Here is a 14,013-nt window from a genome sequence, read left to right on the forward strand (position 1 = left end):
AGGTCTGTTTCTCTTTCAAGTGCAGTGACCCGGAAGTGTAGAGGCTTATCCTCCCTCTTGATGGATGGCATCCAGACTGAATCTTCACAGAGAAATCCCATTTTTTTTAGTCGCTGCATCCTTTGCCCTGTTTTGAACCCCCCACAACCTCGGTGCTACGACAGAGGCCAGATTTGAACACAGCAAAAAGGAAATATTAAGGGCAAGATGAGGTGCTGCAGCTGTCTGCTCAGTTGTGCATGACACGATAAACATTGGGAGGCTTTTATCTGAGTGCTTTTCTTAACATTCTCCTCACACGAGGATGAGCAGCCAACAAGTCTGCTAGTATGTAAAAGGTTTGGTGTTTTTCAAAACCACAAGACTTCACTTTCAATTCTCAAAGCACGGAATGGGAAGTAGCGGCAACTGCCCTGTGTCACTTTCTCACCTCCCATGTCATTAGCTACGACATCTGGTGCTCAAATTCAAACGTGCCACTGGCAACGGGTATTAGATACACAGAAATCAGTGCTTATTGGAAACCACACACACTTTACCTTGATTCATTCGGGGAAGCTGCAATGGTGAAACATGCAATTGGCATTGCATTTTTTTGAGAAGTATTTAAAAGGGTTAAGATTTTGCAGGTTTTACCTAAAATGCCTTTCATACAATCAGACTAGCCACTTAACCTCCCATGTAAACAAACAAACAGCAACACGCGCACATCCTCATGCACGCACACATACCACACACTGGCCTGATCGATGCATTGTGCTGCATGAAAGCTGTGTGTGATGGGTAGCCAGCAGGGGGATGGGTCAATGTGCTGCTGCTCGCTTTCTATCAGTCTCTGTGTATTCTCATGTTCTCTCAAGCACTGACAGCAGCAGCTTACTGTTGCTGCACTGTATGAGAGAATCTCTGTCTATCTTGAGGATTAGAGAAGCAGTCATCAGCCTTATCCATTAAACCTTAAGCGTGGTGGATTTTTCACCAGCAGTTTTACATGACGTGCAGCCTCAGTGTCTCTGCACTGGAGAGGAAAAGGGGCTTCACTCTCTCCGGATAAGGTAAGGCAACACTTTGTTAATATCTTTTAATATTTTTTAACTATGCATTGGAAGATTCATCTTTCGTTTTCATACTCTTGCTTAAAAACATACTTTTTTGTTTGAGTTTGTTGGTACCAGTTTTACTAGCGAGTCTTATTGAGGGGGGATTCCCTCAATAAGTTCTTATTTAAGATGCCAGATCTTAACATTATTTGTACATTGGTTATCATCAACCTGCAATTAAAAAACATATTATTCTCATAATTGATTATTCTCATAAAAAGAAGATCTCTAACAAACACACCTGTTGATTTGATCGATGCTCTGTGTAAAGCTTACCAATTCATTTGTAAAGAGTGTTTCTTTAAGTCATTTACTACAAGATTTGCAGTTTCATAAATGGTTTTTGAATGCATTTTAATCTATCAAAGCTTATTCATTGTCATGGATCCATGAACATGACCTTTGTAGGAGCAATTTCTAAATGAACATGAACACATACAATGATCCTGTCCCAGTTATGCAATGTTCAAAAAAGACAGTAAAGAGTGCATTTCACTTTTAGTGTGAACAAAGACACATGAAATAAGATATGGAATTGATTTATGGAATATGAAACAATGCTTTCATGCCCAATGAAGGGAAGTAAGAGGTGATTGAGGGTTCCTCTGACGCACAACCCTTCACTGAGCACAGCAAGGGCTCCCTGTCTGGACCTGACACACTTTATTCCCATGTGTACTTCACCCGTTGTGCTGTAGCATAGATGTGCACGCTTACGTTTTCATTTTTTTTACATCATGACAGAAAATGCTGCACTATCAATTTACAGAATTTAGTTCAATTGAAAGTTTTAGTAGTAGGCGCTGGATATGAATAAAGAATATTTTATGCAAACACACTAAAAAAATTTGCAACATTTTAGCCATAGCAACATGCTGACATATTTCTCATGTTCATGTGCTGAGAGTCAGATTCACTACTGCTCTGGTGGATTATGCACAGTGCCAACAACCATCTTCATTTTGGATTGTGCACTGCAAGTCAGCAACAATGTATAACATGTTCTTGTTCTCAAATAAATTATCAATGCGATACATGACAGATGTTTTACAGCATCTTCTGAAATGGATGTGGCAGAGAACATTGGGTTACATACAAGTCTTTTCTATAATGCAGATCAGAGGCAGACAGGAAGTGGGTTTACATAGGCTCATAAATGCTGTTAATATTGCGTGACTCCATGTGCACTCTTGATGCCATCACATTAACAAAAAAACAGAAATCCTCTTATAATCACTGCCGCAGCAATGGAGCAGCATGGGGAAGTCCATACAGCAGTTTTCATTATAAAAATACCTGGACTTAATCACCTCTTTGAGAAATAGCTGTCTGTCATTTACAGCACAGCAATCGTTGAGCCTTTTTGACAGATAAAAAAAAACTTACTGTTACACTTCTACACATGTTGCCTGACACACTCCCATCTGATGTTAAATTCTATTTTGCTTTATTAGACTTGCTGGCCTTTTGTTTGCTCCAGGCTGTGAAAATGCATACTGTGGCTGCAGTAAGACTGTCCTGATAAAACCTCAGTTAATCAAAAAATAAGACTAGTTCAGTAATTGTAAGTGAGGCTTTCCTCTCTGACCACTATGTTCTTGGAAGCTTCACTGTTCTCTTATAGTGATTAATATTTGGCCAACCAATTTTACAGTTTGCACGCATCAATAATTGACATTAAAAGGCACTTACTGTCATAATCAATCCTATTCCAAGCTATAAGACACGTAATTCATTACAGAAAAATCCACACTGACTCTTTTTGGGGGGGTTTCAGTCCAAAATAATGCAGTGTGGAGAAAGTTTGTGGAACAGGAAAGAATTCAATGTGTCAGGCATTAGGGAAGACAATACTTGTGTCATATCAGTCCCATACTATTCCTAACCGAACACCTTTCAAAGGAGATACTGTGCTAAAAGCATGTTTTCTCTTCTAATTGGAGAATAAGTAGAATATTCAAGAACTGAAAAAACTTACTGGAAAATACAAAAAGAAAAGCTGAAGGCAGATGAATAAAATACAGATTTAGGACTGAAACTATGCATTTTTCTCATAAGACTTATACATCTTAATCATTACCAAACTGGCCAGAGGTGCACAAGCCTGATTCCTACTCCCACGGTTAGCCATAGATAGATGACACACCTATAATAATGTGTTTGCACATCAGTACTTTGCCTGCTCCACCACTCCTTAGGCCTGTCACTGAAAATTATGTGCAATTCTACCCATTATGCTATTTCAGAGAGGTTCTCTAACAACAGCAGTGATTACACTCTAGTGTGGCTTTTTACAGCAGTGATATCATTAATTCATCGCATAGAACCACCTAAAGACCATTGACTACACGTCAGTCATCATTATTATACATCAGAAAGATCATCTGTGTTTCACACATGGCTGCGTTGAATGCAAACAAATCACAATTCATGCAACTGGCTTACAACCTAAACAAAATATGTGCAGCAGAATCAAAATATTTATTACCTTATTTTTCATCTCCACCTCACCATATCACCCTTGGATCCCTCTAGAAATATCCACCTGGTCTGTATGCAGAGGGAGGTGCATACATTCTTACCACACACTGTGCATTTATTCATATCAGTTACGTGCAAGGAATGGCATATGCATGGTTTGTGTGCACACAGATGGTTAATACATCTGGCTCCTGGTGTGCAAACAGCAATGCTAGTAACACTTTGAGGTTGTACTTAGGCACAGGGGAGCATTGAGCTAAATGCTAATGGCAGCAGGGCAACATTCTCACAATGACCATGCCAACATGATGATGTTTTGGGAGTAAAATGTTTACCGTGTTCACCACATCAGTTTAGAATGTAAGCATGCAAGCAACATTTGCTAATTAGCACTAAGCAAACTACAACCCTGATTCCAAAAAAGTTGTGACACTGTGTAAACCTAAATAACTACAATTACCGCCTCACAGCTGTATGACTCTGCCAACCAGTCAAGTCACAGGTTACATTCATGTCTGTCCAGACTCATAACATATGTAGTGAAGACATTTCAAAACTATCTTGCTTGTCTAAATCTCTTGAATCATTTGTAAACAGTCTACTTAAATCATTTTTAAATAGATATTCTGTATTAACCCCCCCACCAATCGGGCTTTAGAACAAATCATAGCACACATTTAATCATCTGGATTGATGATAAATTTAACTTTAAACAACATATTGAGGCACTAATAACAAAATTAAAAGCAAAGCTTGTTTTTTGTACTGACAAGTCTTGTTTCCCTTTGTCTTGTAGAAAAAGGTTTGTAGAAGCAATCTTTCTCTCTGTGCTAGATAATGGTGATGTGATCTACAGGCATGCAGCAACATCAACTCTTACACCATTCTCTTGAAAATGAGATATTGATCTCAATGGGATTTACCTGATTAAATAAAGGTTGAATGAAAGAAATCCAATCACGCCTTTACAAAGTGGTGAACCTCGCTCCATCCTCACTTGTGAACGACTGAACCTTTCCAGGATGCTCCTTTCATACCCAATCATGATACTATCACCTGTTACCAATCAACCTGTTTACCTGTGGAATGATCCAAACAGGTGTTTTTGGATCATTCCACAACTTTCCCAGCCTTTTGTTGCTCCTGCCCCAACTTGTTTGAAACATGTTGCTGCTTCAAATTCAGAATAAGCAGATATTAAGACATGTAGGTAAGACATGAAATATACTGCCTTTGTACTGTTTAAAAATAAAACTTCACAGAAATGTTAGTTTTGCAGATAATTGGTCATAAACTAAGCATTGGAGAAAATTATAATTTGACTTGATGGTGGTAGAAGAAAACTTCAAGGAACCCTGAGGGGAACATGAATTTGTGTGCCAAATATCAATCCTTCCAATGGCTGTTGAGACATTTCCCTCGAAACCACAAATCTGAATCTCATTGTGGCGCCAGAGGAAAAGTCATGGGATCACCAAAGTCATCAGGATTCACCCTCTACGGTTCATTACAGTCTCTAAAAACTTTCCTAGGAATTCATTCAATAGTTTTAGTTTTAGATTCATTGATTGAGATATTTTAATGTGGACCAAAGTGGTGGACAGGCCAACCACTAGCAATAGACTGTGACATATCGCCATGCTGTTAGCAAGGCTAAAAGGTGCTCAGGTATACAGTTTAAGGCTTTTGGCACTGTTTTTGGCACTTTTATAGCTTGAACGCCAGAAAAGAAAGACAGTCTGTATTGTCCAACCAACCAACTAAACACATTGTGTGGTCTAGGCACTAAAACACTATTAACTTTTCCTCAGAACTTACGGACGCACTGCCCAATTGTATTATAGTGCCCAACAGTAACCCCCAACACTTCCTGTTTGAAAACTCAACAAAGTTTATAGCGGAGTGTCAAAACATCAACAGTGAGCTGGGAGGAAATGTGGGGATTTCCTCAGATTACAGGTGAAATAGTGGATGTGGTCAAAATGTGAGCACTCAACTGGTACGCGCATGAAGCATAAAAACAAACAAAAATAAAAATAACAACAATGGATGTTATCAAAAATGAAAAGGTTGAAAGAAAATGTAAAAACGAATGTACTGTAATGTACAAACTAGTTAAAGGTCATGTTGAAACTATTAAGAAACCTAACATAACACAAATGTATTCAGATGCCTTTGAGGCAGCTGACTAAACTACATACAATGTTGACATGAAGGAATGCCAACAGAATAAAGATGTAGTGCTGCAGCTGTACGTCATCACATCTTTTTGTATTCGTGCCCCCAGAATTTCACATGCTGATGCTCATGATAAGCACTCTTACATAATGCTGAAGAGTTCAGTGGATCAGAATGACAGAGAGGAAGATTGAACCTGTTTGAATGTCACTAGGACACACTGTACATGAAGATACTGGTAGACACATAGATGCTGACATTCATGTGGTTGTTGTCACAGAAATGGACGTGGAACACGGATTCTATCGGCAGGTGGATGTCCAGGACCAAGCTCACTACATCGTTGCCTTCTTTGTCTTGGTGATTGGAGCACTGGGTGTTACTGGGAATGCCTTGGTCATGTACGCCTTTTTCTGGTAAGCGAAGGGGTCATGGTGAAGTATGTGCTTGTCTGCCACCGTCAATTTATGAGCTGCATTGATTGAAAATTGTTGTCTTTTAATCATACAGTCATTACTTGTCTTTGTGTTGTATATATGATATGGATCCCATTCATCAGCACAATTTTTAATAGACCAGTAAAAGTGAACATGGTTCAAAATAACCATTTACTCATCATTTTTCATACCTATCAGAGCTAATTTAACCCATACACTCAAGTGAAAACTGCAAGTATGAACTTTGTGTAAAAAGTGTGTTTATCATTAAATTAAAACAATCACAAAAGAATAACTACTAGAAATGTAATGCCAGAGACCAATGAAAAAAGAAGAGATCAATAAGTAAAAACAAAAGGTTGGTTTGGTTGAAGCTACAGTATCTGTAACTGTGACTTGACATCTATCTGACTGATCTAATGAGGAGGACTTCACGCGCCCATCCTAGGCATGATAGCACATTAACCAACCAACAAAGGTATGATGTACCTCTATTTCACATTGCAACAAGTCTCTGTTTGCCACAGTAATACTGTCGTCATATTTCTAATAACAAATTCTGGGAAGTCAGGAAAAAGGGTACAGTTGGATTGTAAGAGCACAGTGCTCTACTGTTCAAGTTATATCAGCACTTCAAAACAAGCGAGTTCACAGCAGCAGCAGCTGTTTGCTTGAGGACTTTTCTGTCAGACGTCATACATTAACAGTCCCTTTGATGGCATCTTAACAGAGGTGGAGGAAGTTTTCAGATCTTCTACAGTGAGTAAAAGTTACAGTATCTCACTGTACAAATACTCTGTCTGTATTCAAAATGTTACTTTACTTACAGCACACAAGTATTATCAACAAAATGCACTTAAGGCTAATTTTAAGTATTTCATAGAGCTTAATCTTTAGCAATACATTTTATGATCATTATTGTTTCGTATGTAAAATCTTAATCTGTAAAGTAACCAGTAAACTATTGCTGTCAAATTTATATAGCAGAATAAGTGCAACATGTCCCACTGAAATGTAGTGGAGTAGTATGAAGTATGTAGTATAAAGTAGCAGAAAATACTTTGAATAAAGCACTAGTACCTTAAAACTGTACTTCAGTACAGTACATGAGTAAATGTACTTAGTTTATTTTCCACCACTGCCTATTATAATTACAAACAGCACATTTGAGATATCGGACTGGCTTAAGATATGATCGACTCCATATTGTCTACATTATCCACATTATCTAATTGAATAAATGAAGCTTTTGAATATCATAAGTAGTGACTCTTAACTACGAGTTCTATACCAGTGCTTCATTCTGAGAGAGGAACAAAAACAAACTCAGCATCAAGCAGTTCATGTGATATATTCTCAAACTTGCACAGTACACTCAGCAGGTCTTGGGCATTACAGAGGTCAGGAGTGCTCAACGGGGTAAACAGTGCGTTCTTGCATTAGGAAGCACAGATATCACAAGCACAGGCAGAGAGGTCTTCACAGCCGCCTGCAGGCATTCAATGTCAGGAAACAGCTCAGTGATTTTGTAACTGTCCTAGATAAATCAATGCTTAAATTCAATAATTCAGTCCGCTACTCCATTATTTACATACAGTCAACAGTGTACTACCACCTAAACCACATGAAGCTTAAATAACAGTACTGAAGCTCAGGGTAATCCAGTCAACTACTACTGCCCCACTATGGACTGATGTCAGACAACGCAACTGGATTCTCAACTACACTAGAAAAAAAACTACTCTGTAGTCTGTACTGTATCACTTCGTCTCATTGTTTTCCAGCCAAAACGGCATCGCGAGATGGCATTCACTGGCTTTCATACTTTGGCGGTAAAACCTGAGGAAGAGAACTGCCTGACTCTTGTGCGATATGTTGTGTCTGACTTATTTTTTGGACAGGGCTGGGAGCGAGACTTAAGTATATTGTGAGGGTTTGTTTAGATAAATGACAGAATAAACAAATCAACACATGTATCAAACATATAAACACTGACTGTATATTACCCTAAGGTAAGAGAAGTCAGAGATGACCCTATTTCATCAACTAAACTATTAAAAAAAGGCCTCTAAAGTCAATATACTATTAAACTGGTGTGTTTGTTGCGTATAGTATATACACTATGGCTACTCCTGCATGTATTGTATACCTGAGTAGTATACTCCTGGGTATATAGTACTCGACTGAAGAGCTAAGTGTTAGATAAAATCCTGGCCTGACATGTTTTCTGCATTAAGGTCTAACCTCCAGTGATACACAGCTATCTCAAATGTTGCATCACTCGATTTCTACTCCAGTCACACTTGGTCAGTTCACACCCACTCACCTGCATGGAGACACACAAACACACTCCAACTCATCCATCTGGGCAAAGGGTCACTCTTTTTGGTGTTTTAACAGACAGTGGGCAAAGCAAGGAGGACAAAGCCGAGCAGTTATGGATATCTGAGCACTGGTCTGACACCTTCATTTCAGAACAAGGAAGCATACAGTGTCATTGTTTTCAGCTCAATTGGAACAAATATTCGTCCCACATCTGTGTCCTTATACTCACTCTACCTTTTGTCTCAATGTAACAAATGTCAGTGTAAAATGCTCACTGACACAGATTAAACTGACACTTCATAGAAGAATGACATCAAAGGCAGCTATGAATAGTTAATATTCTGAAGCATTTAAGTACAAAAGGCACAACTAGATTTAGGTGATGTTCAGATTTTACCAAATAGAGAAAATCACCACACACTGGTAGCCCTCCACACCGCCAGGCGCCATTTACGGGGCCTTGTTTCAGTGTAGCGAAGGCATTAGATAGGATTTACACAGTGTTGCCAAAAAGCAATCTGAGATGTATGTGAGTGCAGTGAGCTATGACATGCTAACAGAAGGTTATCAGAGTCCACAACAGTACTGTGCATTACAACAGGACCATCTGTGCCCAGCCAAAGCCTTAGAAAAAACACTGTCAGCATCTGCTGTGGGCCCCCACATGGACTGCTAGTTCCAAGCCCATTATTGTTGATAAGCCTTACATGTATATGCAAATGTGTATCAGAGGTTTTCATGAAGTGAGACGGTGTAAATAGCAACAAATTCAGTTTGTCCTGCGATATGCTAACACAGTTGGCGGACCCAGCGTGCACTAATTTCACAGGAGGAATGGATTTTTGTGTGCATCTGTTTCGGCTTCGTGTTGGGTCTGTTCTCTTCTGGACAACAGAGAACGGCAATGTTACTCTGACAGGGCTGATCTTAGGAAGATTTGAGGGAAATTGCAGAGCGTTGCTATCAGGGACAAAGATTAAAAAGTTTAAACTGCCCACAAATGTAATCTGCTAGTGCAATTCAAGATTCTCGTTCAGCTGGTTCACAGGCTTGACTCCAGTGAAAAAAAGAGGCTCTGTGGTCGTTCATTTGTGGGAGACACGCAGATGTTTTGACAGACTGTAGAAATCCATTTGCTGCCTTTAATCTTGACTCTTTCAGGAAGTACAGAAATTTGTGTTGGAGTCAGCAAGTAAATATACTGACAATATTGTTTCCCTGTTGTTTTCCTGACAATGCATCTCAATTTAAAGGTATTTTATAATTGAATGCCTGACCTCTAGTGAAGTGCCAGCTTTGAGTTAGTCTTCTTCATCACACAGCTGTTAACGCAGCATGAAAATTGCTCCTTGTCATTGCCACAATGAGTCAATAAGGAGTACACTGGTGGTTAATATGTGCTTGGGTTCCTCAATTTTATGTTCATAGGACAATATTAGTGTGTTTACTTATGATCTTGTGATTCCCCTGCTAAGAGTTGCAATCTTGCATCTTTGATCTGAACTTGCCTGAAGAGAGTAAGAGCATTAGAATAACAGAATTATTAAGAATGAATTTTTGGATATGCCATTATTATTGACTTCCATTCCTATGCCAGTTATGGGGAGGGAGGTGGACTAAGTTCAAAAGAATGCGGATTTGAGAGTTACGGGATAGATATTGCATTGGCCAGTGTATAAGTCTCTAAGTGTCTATACACCACTGTGGGGTAATTAAAAAAAAAAACAAAAAAAACATACACCAACATACATCTCTCATTGTAATGAAACCTCCTTCTGGATTTTCATTCACAGCTGGAAATGTAAAAGTACAAAGTGGCTTAGTTGAAGTAGAATAACTTTGTCTATTATGATAGCCAGCCACATGTACAACAAAGTGTGTGAGTATAAAGAGCATATTCAACGGAACTTGACAAAGAGATCGTTATTTTGTTGAAAGGCCATATTTGCACTGTAGATCATCAACTGTCTCTCTTACTTCTGCTAATCAATTCAGGAAAACTGTATAAAAATGTGTGGCAACAACAACATATTGTTCTGTGGAATACTGAGGACTTTGGATTTGAGACTCTTCAACCATCATGTGTTTCAGTGACAAGAAGCTACGGACTCGTCCCAACTTTTTCATCATGAATCTGGCAGTCAGTGACTTCCTCATGGCAATTACACAGTCACCTATCTTCTTTGTTAACTCCCTCTACAAGGGCTGGATTTTTGGTGAAACAGGTATTTTTTTTCACGTTCAATTACACAACATGCATTATAAAAAGCTATGTCATTTATGTATTATCTATCCGTTTGTTCCACGCAACTCTTTGAAATACAGTTTCTATTTAGTGTTTCAGAATTCATTAGATGTGTGTTGTGTTAGAATCTGTGACTGTGGGGAAAAGGATAAGAGCATACAGATTCATCTCTTTACCTCAGAAGACCCCGCTGACCCCAGTTATCTCATGTGATTCATATTCTTCCACTCAAAAGAGGGAACATATTGAAGGGATAGTTCAGATTATTTGAAGTGGGGTTGTATGAGGTATAAATACAGTATATAGCGTAAACTTAAACTGATATGGATTTTTTTTTAGTAGCTTTTTTTGGGGGGCTAAAATACATGCTGCTGCTGCTCCCAGTCTACAGCAGTACATTTCTAAGCATTCTACACTGGGGCGTGACGACTGCCATCCACTGTAGTTAACACACCGACTATTAGTAAGTACCTCATACAACCCTACTTCCAACACTGCCAACTATCCCTTTGATGGAATATTGTCTACTTTCTTTTTTCTCCACAGGCTGTAAAATGTACGCATTCTGTGGAGCTTTATTTGGAATCACTTCCATGATAAACCTCCTGGCCATCTCTGTAGACCGCTACATTGTCATCACCAAGCCTCTGCAGGCCATACAGTGGACCTCCAAGAGACGCACTTGCCTCACTATCGCCCTGGTCTGGCTATACTCACTAGCCTGGAGCCTAGCACCCCTTTTGGGGTGGAGTATGTGACTTATTCTCTCACCTCCTCACGCTTTTTAATTAACTAACCTCTTCTTGTACTTTTGCACCCTACAATTCCCTCTTATTTGTCTGTCATTTTTTTCCTCAAGGTTCATACATACCAGAGGGCCTGATGACCTCATGCACATGGGACTATGTGACATCTACTCCTGCCAATAAAAGCTACACTTTGATGTTATGCTGCTTTGTATTCTTCATTCCGCTGGGCATTATATCCTACTGTTATCTGTGCATGTTTCTGGCAATCCGCCATGCAAGCAGGTGAATTAATTACCGTAGGTGAATATGTACCACTTTCATTCACCAAACAGTTTGAAAATAATTGAAATGTTAAAGCAAGTCTACTTAATAATTTTGAAATTACTGCAGTACAAAGAAACAAAACACTTTTACCTTACAAGATGCTCTGTATGATGTGATATTGCATGAAAACTGGTCAAAAGATAGCGATCAATAGAAAATGTGGGCTTCCTCTCTGGTAAAAAGCTGGTGTGCAGGTGATTAATTACCCACTAGACCACCCAGCCAAAAACACAGACACTCACACCCACATCCACACACAACTACCATGAATGACATCCCTTGCCCCACAGTCCTGTATGCATGACATAATAAACTGCCTGTAGACACTACATTTAATTTTTCTTTTGACTTTGTCTTTTTTAAATTGATTTAGTCGCTAAATGGACTGTATTTATTGTTCATAATGGCTACAGATTTCCTTTATTCCTTCCCTCCATCCTAACAGAGATGTAGAGAAGTTGGGGTCTCAGGTGAGGAAGTCGACCCTCATCCAGCAGCAGTCCATCAAGACTGAATGGAAGCTGGCCAAGATTGCCTTTGTGGTCATCATAGTGTTTGTGCTTTCTTGGTCGCCCTATGCATGTGTCACCCTCATCGCCTGGGCTGGGTAAATATACCGTATGACAAGGGCTCCTTATGATTCACTCATTTAATTAATAGTCTAATCTCATTTGTTGTGTGCACAGACACCTTTGCAGAGCCTGGTATAAAACATAAAACATAAAGGATTTTTGCACTGTGAATTAAGTTCAGCCATTAAGCATATTCCACCTCTTGTAGAACGAAATGCTATGCAATAGGGTCAAACTACAGAACCACCACCATGTAGTGTTTCTGTTTACACCATTTCAGATATGGAAGCTTCCTCAATCCCTATTCCAAAGCGGTTCCTGCTGTTATAGCCAAGGCATCGGCCATCTACAACCCTTTTATCTATGCCATCATCCACTCGAAATACAGGTGAGGGCAGCCATCCAACTAATCACTAACCTCAGTTTGAAAAGAATATAGAGGTTTTGCAGAAAGATCATTATTTTTCAACAGGGACACCCTTGCAGAAAAGGTTCCCTGTCTACACTTCCTATCCCAGGCCCCCAGGAGGGACTGCATATCAGTGTCACACAGCGAGTCTTCCTTCAGGGACTCAGTGCTGAGCAGTCAGTCATCAGCCTCCAAAACCAAGTTTTACAGAGTTTCCTCCATGTCTACGACGGACACAGTGAGTTTTGGCTGTTGCGCAAGCTTGTGAGGAAGTGTCATGCCCATTTAGGTAATTTTCCCTGTTTAGTATGAGTGACAGAGCTGCCTTAGCTAAAGAAGTGTTAAATAATAATCAGCCCATCATCATGCTATTCTCTTTTGTAGTACTACCATTGCAAGACAATTTTAAGTTTTCAACATAGTCACATTAGTGTATTCTTACCTTGGTATGCATATTCCTTGTAGCAGTTGTGGAGTGATATGGAGCTGGACCCAATCGGTCGTCATTCAATTGGAGCCCTGAGGGACAAAGAGCACAACTTAATGGCTGAGCAAAGGGAGGAAACCAGAAGCCAAAGCCAGAAACAGATCAGGTAGGCTCTCACTGTTGTATATTTTTATTTCAGACTCAAATAATATCCAAGACAAAGGCTTTAAAATGAGTAACATTTCACCACAATCATATACTCAGAAAAGGGCTGCTGTCATGTCCACTACCCTTGTATTTTACTGTTTTAGACTCCCATCTCAGGGCGAGGCTCATTGAACAGATGTGGCCGCAACCTATCGCCTGAGTGTTTTAACACACTGATTCCCTCGGCCTGGGGGAACAGAAATCTGGAATAAGAAGAAACTGAGCAAGAGAAAGAGGGGAAACATGAACAGAGAGAGGAACAGCAAGCACAGCAGGAGATCGAAGAGAAGGAGTCACGGGTCCTCATCCAGCCAGACTCTTGGGATAATATCGTATGTGTGTACTCCCAAGCAATTATCAGACGAAACTCAAAGACTCTCTCTACCATGGCTATTGTGAGGAACATCAAAGCACACGGTGCAGACCGAGAGAGCTGTTGCTCCATTTACAGCCTCCCGATTGTCCTGCTCAGCTATTTGAGTCTGTGCAAAGATTTCTCTCCCCAACACCAGGAAGCTAAATGCTGAATATGTTATCTATGTGGTTATGTGTTACAGTG

The 14,013-nt window shown here is 39.6% G+C and overlaps 1 protein-coding gene across 1 annotated transcript; it reads left to right on the forward strand.

Annotated features, from left to right (window-relative positions):
- Positions 1–896: 896 nt before the first annotated feature.
- On the forward strand, positions 897–13,417 carry opn4xa (opsin 4xa). The gene is made up of 9 exons (XM_041959916.1): positions 897–912; positions 6,034–6,175; positions 10,613–10,746; positions 11,313–11,516; positions 11,626–11,797; positions 12,285–12,446; positions 12,692–12,799; positions 12,884–13,058; positions 13,286–13,417. Exons 2-9 carry the CDS (start codon positions 6,042–6,044, stop codon positions 13,415–13,417), a joined length of 1,221 nt encoding a protein of 406 aa, XP_041815850.1. The 5' UTR covers positions 897–912; positions 6,034–6,041.
- Positions 13,418–14,013: the final 596 nt, after the last annotated feature.

The sequence above is a fragment of the Chelmon rostratus genome, chromosome 19, assembly GCF_017976325.1.
Source record: "Chelmon rostratus isolate fCheRos1 chromosome 19, fCheRos1.pri, whole genome shotgun sequence".
In the NCBI taxonomy this organism is placed as follows: Eukaryota; Metazoa; Chordata; class Actinopteri; order Chaetodontiformes; family Chaetodontidae; genus Chelmon; species Chelmon rostratus.

Bases quoted from the DNA above. Each gene is read 5' to 3' on its own strand.
- opn4xa (XM_041959916.1), top strand. From the start codon at position 6,042: ATGGACGTGGAACACGGATTCTATCGGCAGGTGGATGTCCAGGACCAA. The intron at 10,747-11,312 runs GTATTTTTTTTC...TTTTCTCCACAG, and splicing joins CTGGATTTTTGGTGAAACAG to GCTGTAAAATGTACGCATTC. The intron at 12,800-12,883 runs GTGAGGGCAGCC...ATTTTTCAACAG, and splicing joins ATCATCCACTCGAAATACAG to GGACACCCTTGCAGAAAAGG.